Source organism: Poecilia reticulata, linkage group LG14, assembly GCF_000633615.1.
Source record: "Poecilia reticulata strain Guanapo linkage group LG14, Guppy_female_1.0+MT, whole genome shotgun sequence".
Taxonomy (NCBI): Eukaryota; Metazoa; Chordata; class Actinopteri; order Cyprinodontiformes; family Poeciliidae; genus Poecilia; species Poecilia reticulata.
Genome location: NC_024344.1, coordinates 22,361,561 through 22,382,816, shown reverse-complemented (window position 1 = coordinate 22,382,816; position 21,256 = coordinate 22,361,561). Strand labels below are relative to the sequence as shown.

The following is a 21,256-nucleotide window of genomic DNA, read 5'->3' as shown; positions in this document are numbered from 1 at the left end:
GTTTACAACATATTATTGCGTTTATATATATATTATATATATAATATGTTGTAAACATTCAACTTTTTTTTTCTTTTTTTTGCAATATTAATCTTCCAGAGAATTTGTGACTTGACTTGATTCAGCACAATGGCAGCCAGACTACCAGGCATCTCCTCTTAACTTCTCCACTTTGAGTCCCTGCTGTGCCTCGACCAGGGGAGATAAATGAATAATTCTTTTCCCTGCATCATTAAATCCTGAGCAAAGTTTTCTGCCTTGACTTGATCTAATGTGCCAGCAGAGTTGCAGGTGGTCCCGCTGGCAGACTGCCAGGTGTGAGGGTTTCACCCGGCAAGACTTTCACCTGCTGTTGCATCTATAAACGCTTTTTTTATGAGTTAGTTAACGAGCTGGAACATTACCTTGTGAATATTCATGTGTGGTAAAATGCTACATGTGGTTTTGTAAGTAAATATTCTGGCCTCTCATCCTTTGATAAAAACATAGTTTAATAAGATAAATTAAAAAAAGGCAACAGTTGAAGCAAAGGGGAGACGTTGTAAATTATGATCTCCCAACAGCAGGAATACACTTTCAAGTCTTGACTGTTAAAAAAAGGAACCCAAGCTGTCACCCTGTAGGTGTTGTCTGGATGCTATGTGACACTGAAGGTGACCTATTACGCTTCATTGAACAGGTTAGGGTCGGTCTATGATCTATACAGAACATGTTTATTACATCTTCTTTGTTCTGCTGATTTTGAGCTTTCAGAATGAACTGTTTTAGGACTGTTTGTCACTTGAAAACCAAAGAAGTTGCTGCTGGCTGCACTCCCAAACTCAACGTTTTACACTCACATGAAAATGTCTGCAAACAGATGAACAATCAAAGATTGTACATCTTTGAAAAGCAGAGGTAGAGCCTCCTGTAAAAAAAACAACAACAGCATAGCAAATGGTTTCTAGATGGTAAGTAAACAACAACACATTAATCATTTCCAGCATATCTGCATGAAAATTCAGTTTTTTTTGTAAACCTCTGTTGACATGAGCAGGCAGGAGAAGCAGACAGAGTGAGAAGGGGGCAGATATGCCGAAAAGGTCCCAGCAAAACTTGAAATTTCCTTTCAAAACACTTGTAACTCCCTACTTTATGGTTCCAATGCCAAATAAACCTTAAGATGCATTAATAAACACAGCAAAATCCTTCTTAGCATCACTACAGACGCTGACAATAGCATATGTCAAGTAGAATTTCATATAGGTAATTCAGCTTCCCAAGCTCAATTTCTTTTGAATATCTTAGATGTGTTCTATAAAACAAATTGGCTAATTTCCCATAAATGCATTAGAGTTATGTTCCAAAGAAAAAAACGCAAATAGTTGAACAGATGAATGCTGAACTGTGGGTGACACTGTATACATCACTACCTCACATGTCACCCTGTCCTTGGGTGAATGTTTTCTACTCCAGGCACTTTGTTGTCAGAAAAGATTTTAAGGTTTCCAGAGGACTGTGCACTGATTAAGAACATCATCCAAAGTAAAAACCAAGGATGTTTGTTCTCTAAAAACTGGTGTCCTGCATGTTTTAGATTCCAGATTTGACACAGCTGAATTAATGGCCAACTTACCTCCTTTACCATCTTTAGCCTGGTAATGACTAACTTATTTGATTTAGGGGTATTAAGAAAGGGGGAAGATCTAAACTTGACAAGACACCCATTCTTGAGAGAGTGAACTTCACTATTCAAAACTGTTGTCTGCTCAGGGCTTACCTAAGAGCCCCATTTACATTCAAAGTAGCTGATCCAAATGGAATTACAAAATAGCCCTATATTAACTGTCAAAATAGATTTTACAAAAGATGATTCTGGGTGAAAAGTGAGACCCATATGGTTGTTAGACATGTCACATAATCTGAACTCACTATCTTACTACCCTTTGTCCCACAGTCTTGATTTATGTAGTAAATCTAACTAGGTTGCATACCAGAACCCCATTGTTAGTCCTGATTCATTCTATACTAACCAGCCTGCTCAAAATCTACACATTCCCTATAAGTGTGAGAAGTCAGAAGGAGATGAATAGATGAAGCCAGGCTCCCTCTGCAGTAGAGAGATTGCACCTTTGATCTATGCAAAGAAACAGCTTTGCTGCAGGGCAAAGGTCTTGATTTATTGGTCAATTGATGCTGGACTGTTCCAAGACCCAGCTGAAAAAGGTATTTGATTTGGATATCTACTGGATAGCTTCGTTTTGAGGTTTTGAGGCATCTCCCACTGGGAGGAGTAGCAGGGGCTGAACTCTGGAAGTGCTAAACCTTCCTTCTGGCCAGGGGATGCCTTGAGGTTCACCAAAAGAAAGTTGTGACAGGGAGAGCAAATTATTTTGGCTGCAGTGGTGGACCTTACCTCTGTGACCAGAGATGGATGGATGGATACATGAACTTACAGGAAAACAGATAAGAAATCAAAGCAAGAGGTTGTACTAAGAATTTTGAACTTTTGGCACTAATATCATGCTAAGTTCAGGATTTCAAGTATTTTGAAATCCATTTGCTCTTTTACACATGGTTTGCTTCTCTTTACCTTTTACAGATGTATCTATCTTTACTAATGCAGACACGATGAAATCATTTTTCAGTTTTTCTTCCCACCATGTGTGAAGTTATAGCAACTTTTGCTATCCTGTCTAATCATAAATCCGTAAAATGACTTGGGCTCCACCAGCATAATTCATCGCTCATGCTCAAAAGCAAATGCTAAGCTGCGCGGATCAACTTTTTCTTCTACACAGTAGACAAAAGATGTAGAAGATGAGGAATTGCTCTACTGCTGTGAAGCCAGAAACGTATATTCTTCCACCTCAGCATCTTTCCAGACAATTTGATTTGTCAAAAATCACTGTTACAGCCTAAAGTGTGCTGAAATTAAGTTAAAGTAATGTAAAGGACAACAGCCACAACCACAAAGAAGGAAAACCAAGTTGAACCAGAAAAACATAAAAAGTGTTTTCAGCTCTGATCACATAACATGCAAGCTGTCTGTCACTCAGCGTCACAGTTGAAGTATTGGCTCTATATTTGAGCTGACTGCTGGTCAGATGTGGCAAAAGGTTGAGAATGGAAAGAACAATGTCATGATCTGTGTTTCTGTGTGTTTATTTTGAGATTTTCTGTGTTTAGTCCTGTTTCCCTGTGAGTCTCTGTCCTGTCCTCCCCGTTGATTGATCCCAGCTGTGTCTCGTTCCTGTAATTACCCTCCCAGTGTATTTAGTCTCACCTGTTGTCTGTGTCCTCGTCGGATCCTCGTGTTGTCAGTGTCTTAGTCTGCCGGCACAGTTGAACTGTGAAGTCCTGTGCTGGCCTTAGCTCATCATCTCAGTCTTTTGTTTTGAGTCAGTTGCTACCGGTGCTGAGCCTCTGTGTTTTCCGCTCTGCCGTGCTGCCTGCTTGTTTTGGACTGTTCCGAGCATCTATATTATTAAACATATCATCTTCACCATACCTGGGTCTCAGCGTTTCTCCTCACCACTTCCACCCACCAAACCATGACAAGCAAAACTTGAACTCAGGGCTTATTGTAATTATTAAAGTGTTTAAACCAAAGGTGTGAAAAACATTACCATTTTGTAATCTTTTTTATGATAAGGAATCTAAAGCAGTACATAGCAGGTGTTAACATAAACTCATTTTAAAAATGAATGTGATAATTATTCGTCTTCAACAGATTGAAATTTCAATTTATTCTTATGGCACAGATCTGCCTTTTAACCCTTGTATGTAGAAATGACCCCACACATGTAAAACGTGTATTATTTGCCATAGTCCTCTACGTTTGCATCAGTCCTCACACACACAAGGGATAAGTAAGGTTTGCAAATGTCCTTTTGACCTGAGGTTAACGTTACCCTGTCTTGTCCATTACAATTCCAGTTTTAATGTGTGCCAGGTATCATTGCACTGTCAGAACACCCAAATGTGACATTTGAAGCCTTTTATCTATACAGCCCTCCTTAGATGAACGAACATGTTATAATGTTCTGAAACAAACCACAAAGGCCAAAGCCATCCATGACCTGAAACAACTGGAACAGCCCTGTCAAGGTCAGTACATACTGTTACATCACCATGTTCTCAGAGCAGCAACCAAAAAAGAAGCCTGCCCCAAAAGCTGATGAAAGACGATGATGACAATAAGAGGAACAATTAAAAAAGAATGAGAACGGATAAGTTTTTATTCTGAGCGGGAAATGGAAATATCAAAGCCACTTAAAGGGCTAATCAGAGCCAAATGGAAACAGTTGAGGTAGAGTGCAAGCAGAGGGGAATTAGGTAATGGGAAACAGCTGTGGAAGGGATAAAAAAAAAAATAAAAAAAAAAACAGGCTGAGGAAAGGTGAATGATAAACAGAGAGTTGAACTGGGAATCAGAGAAGTAAAAAATCAGCAGCAAACAAAGTGACTAAAATACAAAAGCCCAGAGAGCAGAAGTAAGGAATAAATCAACTAACACCAAGTAATGAACCATATGTCAAGATCTAAGAAAGTAAATATACAAGGAGGTGATAAAAGGAGAAACACAAATCAAACCCAAGACTCTGCCATAAATGATCCTTAGTGTATAATTATCACCCTTTGTGGATAAAGAAAAATCAACAATTCATATTTAAAGGATTGGTTTATGTTGAATTATTTATTATTCCATTGAAATTGAGCAGTTCGAATAAATAATTAAAATAAAACAAAAATAACTAACAATAGTTCCATCACTCCAGTGATAAAATGTTTATTAAATTCTCACCCAAACTTCTATCTGAGTTGACCTCCAGTCAGATGAGACAAAAATGTTAGACAGTCTGCTAAAAATGACAGAAGCTGTGAATTCCTACTGATTCTTCATATGTTTTAAGCCATGTTTCCATTGTATCATAATTTGAATATTGTTCCATAGGTTTTGGTGATTGATAACATCCAAATTATAATTCTCTATTCTTTATGTGCATTAGATGTGATGCTATTCGTGTTTTAACATTTAACTTGCAATCATGTTTGATTGAAAGACAGCAACACGTCCTGAGAGGCAGATGGAAAAGAAGTGTGGGGACAAGAAGTATGAAAAAGATGAAACACAATCTCATGATGCTTCTAGGGCTTGTGGGATATTGAGAGAAGAGTATAGGTTCTGGATCGAAATCTGCCACAAGGCAGACACGCTTTAAAAAATAAAGATGTATTCTTCACTTTCAGACAGTAAGAGATCATTTCACTGAAACTCGTCTTTCAGCAGAAGGCTGAAAGGTTCAATCATGCCATGAGACATGAAGGGTGCTGTCAACCCAGCAACAGAGAAATCTTGAATCCAAACAGACATCCCCAATGTTTAAATAGCTGGAAAATATAAAGCCGTAGTCAGTTGATGCTGAAAGGGAAGAAACTTCACTCTCCACTTCACAACTGAACACTGTAGAGTAACATAAACTAGAGTAGTAGAGCAGAACTAAAACAACTGAAACTTTCTGATGTGTTCATCACTGATAATCTGTGATCTGAACAAGACTCATTCCAACTGATGCGCATGAAGATTTTTTAAAAAAGTTTAATTACCTAAGCCATTAATACAGAATTCTAAATTTACCATTTAATGTTATCAGTGGTTACCATGGTTGTTTGTACCACATTGGCTGACAATGTCCATCCTGTTATGTGCACTGTGTAACCCTCTTTTGATTCCCACTTCTAGCAGGAAGATGCATCATGCCACAAAGCACAATTTATCTCGGTTCACTGTTCTGTAACAGCTTCCATAGTCACTAAATCTTAATCCACCAGAGCACCTTTGGAATGTGGTGAAATATTGATGTGAAGCCAACAAATTGCTACAGGTGTATGATGCTATCATGTCAAAATGAACCAAAGTGTTCATAAAAAGTCATAATCAAGCCCAAAGAAAATCTAAAAAGTAAAATAGTTGTTTTGTCCAAACTAACATTTTGTGGCATATTTTTAAGTAAACGGATTCAATTGCAGCATGTGTTTGCCAGCATTTTTGTTTCTGCTTCGCTTAGCAGTGGGATGGTTTTGTCTCAAAGCTCTTGATGTTTGTTAACCTCTAAATGAGCCTTTGGCAGTGGAACATTTCATTACAGTCGACAGAACGGGCACTAAACATATCCTTCAGTAAGGGATGGTGACGGTAAGCGGTAATTAACAAGGTGTAAAACACTTCATTTAGTGCTGTAAGGAATAATAACTGAGAAAAGCTGCCTTTAATTCAAGGAGGTGTTAATCGGATATATAGGTTTATTCTGTAAAGGCACAATATTTCAACACTGAGTCAGTTTAGAGGACAAATTTATTATTGGTCTTTAGTTAAATTTTTAAAGCACATATCTCAAGCTACAGAATGCTTTGCAAAACTACTCACCGTTTGAATTTCTCACATTTTGTCAAGGTACAACCAAAACTTCAATTGTATTTTCTCGGAGGCAGCTACAGCTGACAGAGGCTCTGCCACTTTTTAATTTTAGCCTTGATTGAGGGACAGATAAGCCCTAATCTGCCAAACTCAGGGACTTGGTAAAGACCAGTAACGTGCAGTGAGGTTCATAGCTGGTGAGGCACCGACTAAATTATAACCGGATTTACAAATCTAGACCCCTGCATGTTATTGTTTAAATAAGGAAATTTCGCACATGCGTACAATGCTGGCGGGTAAAAAGACTATTCTTTAACATGTGATGCTTAGCCGTGCCGCCGCAGCAGAATAATTCCGTAATCTCAATCAAACTTAGACATGTAGATATTATTAATTTGGTGCTGTGCTTAACAGCAAAGGGAGAAACCGTTAAAATACAACTCAAAACCACGTCTTTCTCGCTCTCTGTATCAGCGCAGCTACTGTATTGCTAGCTCGCTGTTACTGTCTCTTACTCTGCAGTTGTGGAGTCACAATGTCTGGGTTCATGAGCGCCCCCTGCCATGAGGCACRARAACTGCCTGCCTCACCTCGAATCTGTTCTCTGCCGTTTCTGATCGCTCCTTAGCACATGAAACACGTTACACACACAATTGGTGACAATAAAAACACAGTACATTAAATACATAAGCTAAATTATGGAAAATATGTTTAAACATTAAATGTTTTTAGCCATTTCATTGGCGACGTACAGACAGGAGGAGCATGCTCTCATAGAATAGCAGCCAGCGCAGTTAGTGAGAGGTTTGCGCAATCCCAAGTGAGGCTCAGCTCACTGCTGCCTCACCGACTTCGCTTCTAACCATTTGAATGGGAAAATACAAAAATTCAGCGATTTTGAAGAAAAAAACCATCAGATTTGGTTAAATTAATGAAAAAAAGGTATTTTATAGTACAAACCACAGGGTTTGTACTATAAAACCCTGTGGTTTTTATAGTACTTCGAATTATTCAAGGTATAAGCCTAAATACAACTGGGGATCTGTGGCAAGACTTAAAAAGTTATGTTAAAGACTTTGGACTCAATATGGATGAGTCAATTTGACTTCAGAAGAAGACGGGGAAAACATTTCAGTCTCTACTGTAGATGTGCAAGCCTGGGGGAAACACACCACAAAAAACCTGCCATTGTAATTGCTTTAAAAGTATTTTCTCAAAAGATTCATACAGATGCACAACAGCCTTTTCAGATTTTCATTTGAACAGAATTGTGAGAACAATCAATTCATCCATAGTCCAACCTTGCAAGGTCTCCAGGGGCCTGGTGCCTATTTCCATCAGTCAATGAGTGTGAGAAGCGAAAATAGAGAAAAAGCAGAGACATGGGCACCAACTTAGGGAGTAAGTTGCCCATGTTTTTTTTTTGTTGTTGTAAAAGAACCCAATAATAAACAAGGACAACATGCAAGCTCAACATGCAAGACCTTCCTGGTCCAAGGCAGCAGACCTACCAACTGCAAATCCAACAGCCCATTTATAAAACCTGGCATCATTCACTTCACAATAATTCATTGATAGTGCATAGCCTGTAAAATCATAATAAAATACACTTTATCATAATAAAATGTGCCTTTGTCACTGAAGTCATCAACCAGGATGATTTCTGCGATGAGCTCTGGAGGAGAACGGTTGATGACGCTGTGAACCGTCCTCAGCAGAGATGACCAGCCCTCGTTATGAAACGGGATGATGATGCTGGTGTTGGGCAGCTTCTCTGCATACAGCGTCTGTTTGCAGCTGCAGACACAAACACAATAAAAATACTCATTTTAGTGTGTCTTTTTTCTTTTTCTACAAAATGGACAATGTCTCATTCATTTCTCTCAGACATCCAGCAAAGGTTCTTTTGCTGCTCAGCCAGCTCTCCAGCAGATCTCAGGTCACAAAGGTGATGTATTATTCAGAGTTTAAATGGATGTGCTTGGCTCGTTCACATCAGCTCTACTCACCAGGCTGGAATAAAAATGCAAACTTCTAAGAAACCTTTATGCAGCCCATTTCTCCAAAATAATTCTTGTAAAGAAACCAGTGGATCGCCAAAATAATTTATTTAAAAACATATGGATTTATTCCACGTAACATTCATTTAAATATGCAAAAAATATTTTAAGACCGCTAGCAATAACTGAGGATTCTGTCCTGTGTTTCTATCCGCAGCTGACTGAGAAAATAACTGAACATATTTAATTGTTCAGAACAATTAAATATTCTGCAATGATTCTGATTGGACATAACTGGTAAAGAAACAGTTCAGAAATGGATATTATAATTTATTTGCTTTGCAAGTGAGTGGCATGTCTACAATAGGACAATAAGATAGAAAAGCAATGTCCCTTATTAAAAATGACCCATTCAAAAAGGACCCAGATCCATTTTTTGTTAAAGAATAAGTTTTTTATATTTCTCTAGTTATCGTCATGGTTTTAGCAATATGCATGGTAACAACAGAGGTAATATATCTGTTTTGATAAATTACACTTTCAGATGGTAACTAAAGAAAGAGAAAAGAATTAGGCCATTATTGAAATAAACAGTTGAAACATTGCAACAGATGACCACTTATGTGGGTATGCATTCAAGCAAGAACTTAACATCTCATCATCATTTATCATTTTCTTTCTTCTAAGGGGAAACAAATTTCGGCATGCCTAGTCAAAATTACCCATAACAGCTGCCCCGGTCCAGAATAGTGACCAGTTTTAGCCTCACATCACATTAAGAACAAATGCATGTATGTGTGAGTTAGGATCTTCTTTCATTATAGATCAGAAAGTCAATCAAATCTCTTACTACAACCAACAACTTAGAAAAATGCCTCAGGTCAATTCTAAATATTTTTAGGTTACATTTTGGTGACTTTTAGGGGGCTTTGAGTTTTATGTTCAGAGCTTAACAGCAGTTCTAAAATGTAAACAATCTGTAAATATGTAAACACATGCAGTAATTAAACAGAGACGACAACAATTAGCAAACCAAAGGCCTTCTGAGTGCTGCACAAAAAGAGCTTAGTGATGCCACAAACGTATTATGACACAGACAGCTTTAATTTCATTACTAGCAGCATGTACAGAGGTTATCAGCCCCAACATGTGCTCCAAACGATGAGAGACAGCGATCTCCTCATAAATTACCCCAGCAGGTGGCTCAACCCCTGCAGAGGCGTTAATCACGGGAGGCGAGTTATGTCCCCCCAGAGAAAGTGTCTAGTGAGCTGTCAGTCGATAAATACAGGTGTTGAATATCAGCCAGCATGTTCATTCACATACAAACACTAAGAGATGCAGTGATGGACAGCTGACTGGGTGGTTTACTTTAACTAACCTCGTCCAATTCCACGGGGAGACAGAGGTAACGGTTAGAGAGTGTGCTTCCAGTAAAAATCATCAGTTTGCAGAACTCAGATGTGCCAGGTGCAGGTTTGTGTCTGATTTCCTCTGAGTCACCAACAATGAGCTAATCGCAGCGAAGCAGACGGCACCCGCAGGGCAAGCCAGGTGAGATACGGATGTGTGAAAGGTGCAAGGCGACAGCAGATGTTTTTATTTAAAACGTGTTCGGTTTTTATAATGCCGTGAGAGCAGCGATAAAACAGAACTGTGGTCGCTACGTCTGATACGGAAAAAGGAACCTTTTGCATGGTTGTCAGTGAGAATTCATGTTTGTTCAAGTAATTATAAATAATGCAGTCCTTATCAGTCGACGAAGAAGGTAGTGACAGGAAGGAGCAAACTCAGGCTGAAAACAGGCAGCTCAGCAAAGGATGCTAAAGATGTTCATTTGAAAACCACAACTAAAAACAAAGAGAGGTGTTCATGGAGAAAATGACTCACATCTGGCCAGCATAGTTACTAACAATGCAGCAGGGTGTCAGTTTTTATAGGCTGTGAGAGAATAAACAGGGGAATGGACTAGATTGTGACTCTGCAGCAAAACTGAAGACAACTTAGAGATTATCTATGCATTAGCTTTTTCTGTTTCTCTGAAGCATTCAAGTGTTTAACATACCAATGCAGACAAATATCAGCAATGAACAACCAAATGTTGTTTCCCATCAATTTGCTGAAAGGTCATTGCTATTTTTAAACCTCCATTCTTTAGAGAGAGAGATTATTACCAACAGGAAAACACTTAAGATACCAGCCAAATCTTCTCCTAGCAAATTCATCTAAGAGCAAACTTCACAATGCTGAGAGAACTGACAGAAAACCCCAAAACTCAATCTTAGTCTCTCTCAGGATGACAAATGTTAAAGCTCAAAACAGAAAATGAAAAAAAACAGTTAACAATTCTGGCTGGTTTGGACAGATTAGATTAATGTCTGGTTCACATGGCAATATTTCAGATTTGTTGGTTAATTTTCAAAACCTGAGAGACCATACGCAATGATAAAAATTCATAGATATTACTGGTTTGGTTGTGTGCAGTCAAACTACAAACACATCACTCTTAAAACAGATTTCACTCGAGAACATTTAGATGTTAGATGGGAAATCTCTCAAAACCTCTAGATATCAAACATGATGTCAGAATAAACAAACATTGTAGACGAGGAAGAAGCAGTGGAGATTTTTAACAAAGAAAAAAACAAAAACAATTCCTTTGACGTCCACCAGACATTCTGGTGGACCGTGGCAGTTGTTTTATCTTTTCTGTTTTGGATTCCCCTCCGTGTTTCTGTCTTCTCGCTTTCTGATTAGCTTCAACATTCAACAGGCTGTGTAATCGTTTGTCCTCAGAGAACAACTCACAGGCCAAGATACCAGGCCAAGACTTAGAGGTCGCAGCATTCTTTCTAGACTAGATCGCTCTTATAAAACCCACACAGAATGAACATCTTCTGAGATAATCTTTAGAGATATCACAGTAATTGGAGCGTCGGAAGGAAAAGATCAGGTCAAAAATCAGCAAAATATCTTGCTGTGTGAACTAAACATTAGTATAGTTGCCTGGTTCACACTTGAGGCAACATTGTTACTGAGCAAACAACAAATACAAATACATCTGATGTATTGCAGTTTGTGCAACCTCCAATGGATAAAATGAAGATCATTTGAGCATACATTTCCATGGCAACCACTGCCAATTTGAACGTAATTTGCTGGAAGCTCACCTTCTCTTCATGCATCTAAATACATCATTCTTCCCCCTTCTGAACATGCGGGAATTTATGAAGCGCACAGATTGTTTGCCAGGTGAGCTGAGGGGGGGTGGCGACACCGTTCAAGAGTTACAGAGTTTTCCATGTCGGAGATGTTTGATTAATAGACAGACGACTTGTTTATAAAGGAAAACAGCTCTAAATCAAGGAGAGGCGATGAAGAACAGACATTTTAGCACAAAGTCTGCTCCTCTCCATCAAAACAGTTCAGGTTTAATGGATGCTACCGTTTACTTGAAAACCTGACAAAAAGAGGATGGACCGTAAAATCACTGCCTATGTCAAAGAGAATAATTTGATCATATATAATTTGCTCAGCTGTGTAAAACAGCTATTATTCTAAATACACAGTGCTGTTTTTTGGCAGATTGTAAGAGTTTATTTGAAACAGTTGTCATGACTTATGATGCTTTAATACATGGTATTTATCTAAGCTCCCTGGAACAATCTATGCTATTTACTTTAAACCTAAAAAGTGATACTTTCATTTCTGCCTGTAGCCATCAGGTTATGCAACATCCAACTCTGAAAGACATTAAACATAATATTTCATGCACATACGTGTTTTTTATTTCATTTTATTTATTGAATGTATTTAATATTTTGGTCATATAATGTGTGAAATTACTAGTAATTTCACACATTATAAATGTTGTGATACTAATGCTAATATTTATATTTACTAATATTTGGCACTTTAGAAGTATTTGACACTCAAGAAATTTCCCCTTGAGGATTCAAAATGTCTTTGTTATAACAACTTGACATTAACCAAGAAATCATTACCGTTTAAACTTTACCTTTAATAACATAAAGTTACCTAATTTTAAAGTGCAATCAGTAATACCTTTATAACAAATTTATATCAGTAATAATTTATTGGTTAATGTCAAGTTGTCATAACAAAGACATTTTGAATAATGTCAACTTTGTATTAAAAGTGTCATAATTTACCGAATGACACTTTATGACAACAGTCATAAATATTTATGAAGGCCTATTCATGTTCATGACATGTGTTATGTCATGTTTATGACAGTGTCATGTCAGCCTTATTCACCCCCCTTCAAATAAAGTGTTACCAAAATGAGATTTTAGACTGCACAGTTCTGCCTGTTTACAGCTTGTTTCAGAAAGAGCTGCTTTAGGGCATCTTGTCGCTTTAAATTCAAATAAGCTGCTGCTGGCCACTCCAACTACATTTTTACACTCGTATATGAAAATGGCTGCAAACAGATGTGCAATTATACAACCAAACATCTTCGAAAAGCAGAAGTGGAGCCTCATGCACAACCAACAAGAATGCAGCAAGTTTCAGAATAGTAAGTTGACAACAGAACATTTGTCTTTTCTAGCAGCCATTGTACAATGGTAAAACCAGTTGACCAAGCATGCTGGAGCTCAGCTTGGGTTGCTAAGAGATGGGCTGGGCTTTGCTGGGGATGCAAGGTGACATTACATTACCAAGGTTTTTAAAACAGGCTCAGTTTCCAAACACCAAAAGACATGTACTTCATGTGTCTTATTTTTTTAAGCATTTCAGCTATTTTTAGAAGCAGTAGAGACACAGATGGAAGTACAAAAATGTACTAATGTGAATCTGGCAAAATTCACATTAATTGCATATATGTTTGCCAGTTTATAATTGAGCATCCAAACTGCTGCTTGCTTAACTTAACTTCATAAACTACAGCGTCTGCTGTTGGAGTATGTGGAGAAACAAAAGCAAATTTGATTGCTTTAGTCCTGCTGTTGGAAGACAAGTTAGAGACTGCCTTACTTTTTGCACCTGCATGAATTAACATTATATATTATGATATATATGAACCTTAGGCCACATCATCCAGTCCAAGAATTGAAAGTTTAGGTTTTGTCTCTGGATGTTGCAGGAGATGAGAAATTTATTCTGAAAGGCCAATTTGGAACAAAAATACTTTCAAGTAGTGTTCAGTATTTGTTTTCAATGCTGCAGCAGTAATAAAAACAACTGTTGTAACTGTTCAGGGCTTAAAGTAAAAAAAAATCCTGAGCCTGAAGCTTATAGCTTATATGATAGAAATTAACTATACCGTTTCTATTTCCACAGTTTAATAAAAAGTGTCTTTGAATAGTGCAAACAATTGCTTCTAACAATACAATTAAGCTAAACACTCAAACTTAAATACTTCAGTACATTTCAACTCAAAACAAAATGTAAAATGTCTGTGCCCTAAAGGTTAGCCTTACAGGCAACAATCCCACAACATTAAATAAGAGTTATTTCAGTCAATGTTTTAGCAAGTAATTTAGAACATGCAACATTACCAACTAAATCAGTTTCTCAACTTTTTTTGGGCCAGCGCACCCCTAGCCTTTATCCAGGTTCCTCACCGCCCCCAACAAAGAATTTGCAGGCTACTTTGCACTGACTATTATTTTAATATTAATATTACCGTCACTATTGTAGATGTTTTGATTTTTATGCTTGTTTCTGTATTTATCATCAAAATAATATTCTAGAGAAAAAAGCCATGGGAATAGAAATTATTTTCACATGTGTCTATGAAAAATGCAATGAATGGACATTCAAGTTAAAATTGGTAACAGCAGCCAATCAGAGTGGAAAAAATATTCTTATTTTGTGCCGTTTTCTAGTTGTTAAATATTCCACAAAATGACCAGATAAAAGATGTAAAACATGCCAGTTTAAACTTTGATCTATTTGCAAAACGACTGAGCTCTGCAACATTAAAACATGGATAGAACCTTAACTACATTAATCATAACTCTTCTTCTCTTCAGTGTTTCTGTCAGTTTCTGGTGGTGCAGCTCTGTGCTGCCTTCAGGAGAATGGGACATCAGAATATCATCCATAAAACTTCACTCACATGGCATTTATTGTGCAAACCAGAGCTTTCAGTGGAAAAACAAAAGTTCCAGATCCTTTTAATGTCATACAAATATGAGAGAGAAACATGGATTATATCTTTATATAGACCTGTCTATTGATTTATAGATTAATAGTTTTACTGGACAGAAATTACAAATAAATAATCTGGTTCTTAATCAAATCCTAATGAGTTAAATTCAAAGTGTCATGGAGTCATCAGCCTCATGACATTAACACTGACATGAAAAATAATATTGAAGAAATAAATATATCAAATCTAATTAAAAACATAAATAAGTGATAAGTTCTTTATGGTGTTATGGTCTGTAAGATATATTTATTCTCAGTATTAAATGTGGTCTCAACAAACCCATGGCACTTCAACAATATTATTTTACCTTTTATCTGGAAATAGTGTCTGTTTATTCTGTTTATTCTTGCCATACAGTCTCTGTATTAATTATTGCTCGAAAGGTCTTGCCATACCAGTTTGTTCCTCTCATTTCCATTTAGTTTTATTTGATTAGTTTTATCCTCTCTTGGTTTATTACTATGTCCACTTTAGTTTCTTTCCTGTTGCTAGATTTATTTTATAGTTTATTGACGCTCATCATCAGTAATCTCATCACCTGCTGCGCCGCCTAATCGTCGTGTTTCACATCATGCGTTGATTTTTTACTGTTCAGCGTCGGATTCTCTGTTTTTATGCCATAATTCACATCTAATTCATCGCTCCGTTTTATGTCCCGCTTCTCCTGTTTCAGAGTTTAGCGCAATGTGAAAGTTGCTTTTTTTTTTTACCCCCTAAGGTGCGCAGCGTTCGGGAAGCGTATCGATGGTTAAAAGGCAGACTGACATAAACCTTTTAAAACAACGGAAACAATTTCGGTATTTTGATTATTGAAATTTAAAAGTGCTGTGGTACCGTTGTTCTATCACCCCCGTTTCATACCGGACCACTTACAGCACCGTGTTAACGCTATAAAATGAACGCTCTCTATCGTGGTATCACCCATGGAGGGATTTCTTTATTTAGATGGGTTCATTTTTCAGAGGGATACAAAGTGAAGTTATCGTGATTTTAGTAATTAAGAGCGATTTTCTGTTGTCCTTCCATGGAAGCGGGCAGCATCCAGACGGAAATAAAACTCTTTTTAATATAAGTTGCTGCTTTGACATAATGACAGAACTGCCAAAACATATGTACAAAAATCCTCAATAAAACATCACCGGGTGAGACAAACTCCATCTTCTTTCATATCGCATTTGATTGAATGCCGAACCGAACCCATGTGCTTCTTTTCTACAAACCGTTTTACAGTCATTGGTCAAGAACACGGGAGCTAGAATTCTGATTGGCAGACATATTTGTCTATTATCTACAGTTTAGTTGAGGAGGGCCGTTTGGTCCAATGCTCGCTTTGCTTGAAAAGTTTGGCCCCCAGACGGAGCTCTTTAAGCCCGGAGACTACAGTTTGGTTGAGGTGAACCATAAAGATTGGTTGAGGTGGACCGTTTGGTCAATAGCCGGAAATCCGGCCCCCGGCCGAAGCTCTTTAAGCCCTGCAGATTGCATTTTCATTAGCAACAAAAACACATCATTCATCTACATCTTGATCTGTCTGAGTTGCAGCATTGATTTTCTTATTCTAATGTATCTGTCAGCACTAACAGATTATTGTAGGGGAGCTCAGGTCAAGAAAACTGTCAGTGATTCAGTTATTTTGAAGCACACCCACTCATACTCTTCACGTTTTATTGGTAAGGAACTCACTTTTCGTGGCGGATGTCAGGCAGGGAGCGGTTCAGAGAGATCCGGTTGCTGACATAAATGTTGAAGCCGTTTTCCCGGTAGGCCTGGTCGACCCGGTCAGTTTCTGTCAGAGGGAACGGCTTCCCCTGCTCACCGTTACCTGCAGAACACGTTTTTAGCTTTAAATTTTCATAATTTTCCATTACTGGGGAAAGTGTGACACAGTACTAAGACCACTGTAAATAAAAGAAAATAGGCGGACAAGGAGGAGTAAATAATAATAATAAAAAACATTTAATTATGCCTTTCATTATCAAAAATTGGAGGTTTTTCTTGTAAATATCTTAAATGAACCTTGTTGTTTTATTTTTTTTCTTTTGCCCCTTTTGACCCTAATAGTGCATCAGAATAACCATATTCCTCAGGATTGTATTTGTTCTTTTTAGTATGTTGCTCTTATACAAAATATTTATTTTATATCCTTTTAAATTTTCTTTATTAAAAGTCTAATTGGTTTACATTTTAATTTTAAGAAGTAAGATTTTTTTGATCATTTTGTAATCTTTTTTTTTTCCTTTGAAATTGTCTGAGTCATTATTAGTTCAATTATTATCAGTGCCAGACATAAAGCAAAGAAATTCACTCTTAATGTGAAGCAAATTAACTCTGTACTGTACCGGGAAGTACTGTAACAAAACACAAGTCAAACTTAACATCTTTTTAACTGTTTTTCTCAAAGTTCTGTGACGTCTGAACTCAAGTTATAATTCCGATATTTTAAGGACTTCACTGCAAACAATAATACAAATGAGTAAGTTTTTTAAATTGTTCATTGTAAATCGTATGATACTAATACTTGCAATAGGTAATGCAGGCGTATGTTACAACAGGGTAAAGTAAACCTAGTGGCAATATGTAGTGTTTTCTGTAAACAGAAACAACATTAGAACAACAAAGCTTGTGTAAAAACATGATGTCTCACTTTAACATAAGACCATACATTTGAGTCTGGTGTATTTTTGGTTAAAACATGTCTGTTCTTTATTCAGTGAAGTTTTTTTCAAAATGGAGAGATTTGGAAATTTTACTAAAAAAAGATTTGGAAAAATTCATAAGAATATTACTCAAGTAAAAATAAAATGTACAATGTAGTAACAATACACTTAATTTAATTTTATTTTTTTAAGTTACTCAAGTAGAAGTTATTATCCACTTCTGGTTCTAACCTGTGTTTCTTAGTTTTACAGAATTCTGAAAAAAGTTATATTTAGTCATTGTTTAATTTTTAAAGCAATTTCTAGTCAAAATAACAGTCATTTATGATGAAAAGCTATTATATTTTAGAACTATTTTCTTTTTTTTTTTTGAATATGTATACAGTGGATCTTCTGTAATCAAGAGGATTAGCATCACAGCAGCCTGCAAATATCTTAATTGATACCTCAAATAATTCAGATATAAATATTACAACTACCTATTTGAATAGTTATGAACTCCAAATATTCCTTACCACAAAAGGCAACATTCTGAGTCTTTCTTATGTCCTCTTTTGAAGCTACAGCCAACCAGTGCGCAAGAAAATGAAAGATGTTCCTGGAATGGTTGTTGTGCAAATGTCAGCATAGCATTTGCACAACAACCAAGCTATTTCAGCTTTTCAAACTGCATTTTCTTTTGAACATAATAAAACTGTGAATAGGAAAATTTTCTGTGAGTAATTTGGAGCTGAATACTGAACCGAGAATTATTCTTGAACTTGGCAGAACTTGGCAGGAATTACAGAATATGATACTTGAATTTTTTTTGTTCAAGGTTACATCTCTTGAGTGTTATACGTTTCCCTGTTTTAACATAACATTAAAATGTTTTGATTTTCTCCTCAGCTACTTGCATATCTCTGTAGGAGCCTTCTGATTACACTTTTTTTTTCAAATTGGATGTATTTAAGTTGGAAAATATCAAAAAAACATGAAAAATGTTCACCTAGCAGAATTGGCTAGTTTTTCTACATCTGCCTTTTGTCAAATTCCTGAGTACTGAGTTATTGAAAGGAAGCACTGTACAATCTTTTAGTCTTAGACCTTCCCCTTCAAAAGTTCAGGTAATTTTCCATCCAAAGTTTCTCTCAAAACTCCACAAAAGCCAATTAAATCCTTTCACTTGTTTCTAACTCAACGCCAGGGGCAGAATCAATGCTTATTGTCGAAGATTAAGTGTGTTTAATTATGAACTCCGGGCGCTACAAGCCATATTGATTCATGCTGGTTATGTGGTAGAAAATCCACTTGGAGGAAATTAAGGAAAGAAGTCGGGGAAAAAATAGAAAAGCAGTGAATGTCTGTGTGGCCTGAACAGATTCAGCAATGAGTTTGGCCCTACCGATCCGAGCCGCATCTCTCCTTATTGCTTCATGGTCGTGCCAGTCGACTCGCCGCACACCGTCAACTCCTACCTGAACCACCTTCTGGCTGAGCCCCTAAAGGAGCAGAAACAAGAGAAAAAAAAACAATAAGATATAGACTGAAATGAATTTATTATTTCAGGTTACATTATCTGCTTCAGATGTTAAAAAAGTATTTGAACAAAACAGGCACATCTGCAGACACTTTCAATCCTCATCAGCTTTCTTTTCTGGCTGCCATCCAGAATGCTCCATTATTTTTTCTGTTACTCACAGCTGTGGATTTACACAAAGGAAAGGCAAAGAATTCCTGCTCTTTATTTGTTTGACACACAGCAAAATGACATTAACTCTCATCCCTGTGAACACACGCTCCTCACCACGAGCCATTATTCTCCGCCGTGCATTAAAATGCACAAGCAGCCGTTCATGAAATTCTCTCCCGCCTGCTTTAGAAATGACTTTCGGTGGCTCGAGATGTTATAGGATCACAGCACAATGGTAAATTAATTAGCTCCATGGGAGGACGCAATTAGAGGAACGTTGTTAATACAAGAAACACGGCTGACTGTGTGGAATACTGTTAACCGGGCTGCTGGCTGATAGCGCTGCAGTCAAACAAACGGCGCTGGCGAGCCGTGGGACCGTGTAAAGTGTCTGCAGCAGCTGTTCTGCAATTTTTCTCTGTTTGCTTCTGTTCTGCCTCACAATGGCTTCAGGAGAAACACCAATCAGTGAAGGAGGGAGACACTCCATAGAACAATAAATCATTTAGTCATGGTGCGTTCCACATTTTATGTTAACATTTTATACTCAGGAGAAATTATATATTAACTGAGAGATGGTTTTTGATGATTGTGCAAATTGATCAATTGTAGATTCATTCATCATAAAATGCTCAAACACAAAAAAGAATAGGAACCAGAATATACTTTATTGATCCCCAAGGAAAAACTCATATTTTTTTTAACAACCTACTCTCATTCAGTGGTGACATTGGCCACCAACCAGGGCAACAACTCGTTGGGGATGGCATAATTGTATTGTAGTTTCCCAACTTTCTTGTAAAAAAAGATTTTGTTTTAATTTGCTCTCAAATCATATTTTGTTTGCACTTTGTTTATTTAGAAATCAGTGCATATAATTTGTTTTGATTCCCTTTTACAAAATCACTCAAAGAAAAAAAACTAAAACACCTAAAGGTAAAACGTTTGATGATTTATCATACTTAAATAATAAACATATGTATTGGTATCGGCTCTTCACCCTATTTTCTGTCCACTTTCCAATAAAGGCCATCAAAGGCCTTAAAGGCCTCAAAAAGGTTTAAAAAATAACTATTAAAATTGTTTATACTTATTCATAGCCAAACCAAACCCTATTCTTGCACAAGTAGAATATCTTCATGGCCATTAACTATGAAACAGTCCATCTGAAATTGCGCAAACCAGTCTAATTCTTAGGTTTTATTGTTAGTCATTGCTTTGTTGTTTACCTTCAAAGAAAAGCATACAGGCATTATTGCTTTCTATCAAAACAGTTTTTCAAATGGAGTGTTGCTTAGAGTACCACTGCTAAAAGAGCAGTTTTCAGGATCACCATAATCTTTGGGGTGAAAGGTCAGCTCCAGTCAAAGAGCCCAGCAGGCTCCAGAACTGCCTCATCCCAAGTCCACCTGCTACATAATTATGTAGAGGACTCAGAGCTTTGCACAGCATTGGGTGTGAGAGCCTCTCTACACAAAAAGAGACAAATAATTTTAGAAAAGCCAGTTCTGTTTAAGAAAAATATCAAGGACAGTCAAACCTGGATAGCTGAGAACAAGCACAAAGTTATTTTCTCTGAAAGAACCCTCTCTCTGATTGCTTGTGTCTCATCCAAGAGAGGCCAATTTACCAATACTGGTCAAGAGCAAGTCCTTGAATGAGGAGAGCGATCAAAACTTCCTGAGAGAGGAACTTCTTTCAACATCCCCTAATCATTGGGTATTGAGCTGTGCATCTCCAAGCATGGTGGCCCACCGTGTAACAAAGCTCCAACACTGATCAACTCCATGCCTGGTCTTTATTGTTAACAAAATCAACACCGTTAGAGAAATTGCAGTATTTTGTAAGTGTTTAAGTAACAAAATCAAAACCCATTAAGTTGTATACATCATAGTCTCCACTGAGGTAAAATCCAAAAAGCAAGTGAGAGAAAATTAAATGTCACCACAACATGCAGCCAAACATGTTCCTGCTAAGTTACACCACCTGTCTATGATGCTGCTGTTATGCAACCTCCCTCTGGTGTCACATTGACTCAGCAATGCCAACCTTAAAAAATGTTTTCAAAGCACAATTCTAACAATATTCAACAAACTTAGAAATCAAATCAACACCTTAAGCTTCATTTTGTTTCATAAAATTTTGAAATCTTTTAGAAGCAGCTCAGGGTAAAACTGTGAGAAATGTGCAGCAACAGCTCTGCTGAAAGAGACAGAAGGGAATGCATGGACCAAAGCCTCGGTCCATGCATTTTCTCTTCGACTCCAGGCCTCCTTTTGAGCAATATGGCTGAAAATAACATGCCCAAAATGAATTGAATGTATCTCAAGAACTACAGAGTTTATTTTA

At 37.2% G+C, this 21,256-nt stretch overlaps 1 protein-coding gene across 2 annotated transcripts in view; it reads right to left on the bottom strand.

Annotated features, from left to right (window-relative positions):
- LOC103476252 (polypeptide N-acetylgalactosaminyltransferase 10-like) overlaps window positions 1-21,256 on the bottom strand; it is a 63,595-nt gene that overhangs the window by 29,184 nt on the left and 13,155 nt on the right. For both annotated transcript variants that reach the window (XM_008428458.2, XM_017308699.1), the window contains exons 2-4: window positions 18,620-18,716; window positions 16,262-16,400; window positions 8,031-8,197 (exon numbers count right to left, since the gene is read on the bottom strand). In XM_008428458.2, the coding sequence (XP_008426680.1) occupies window positions 8,031-8,197; window positions 16,262-16,400; window positions 18,620-18,716 (403 nt within the window). The remainder of the gene's footprint in view (window positions 1-8,030; window positions 8,198-16,261; window positions 16,401-18,619; window positions 18,717-21,256) is intronic.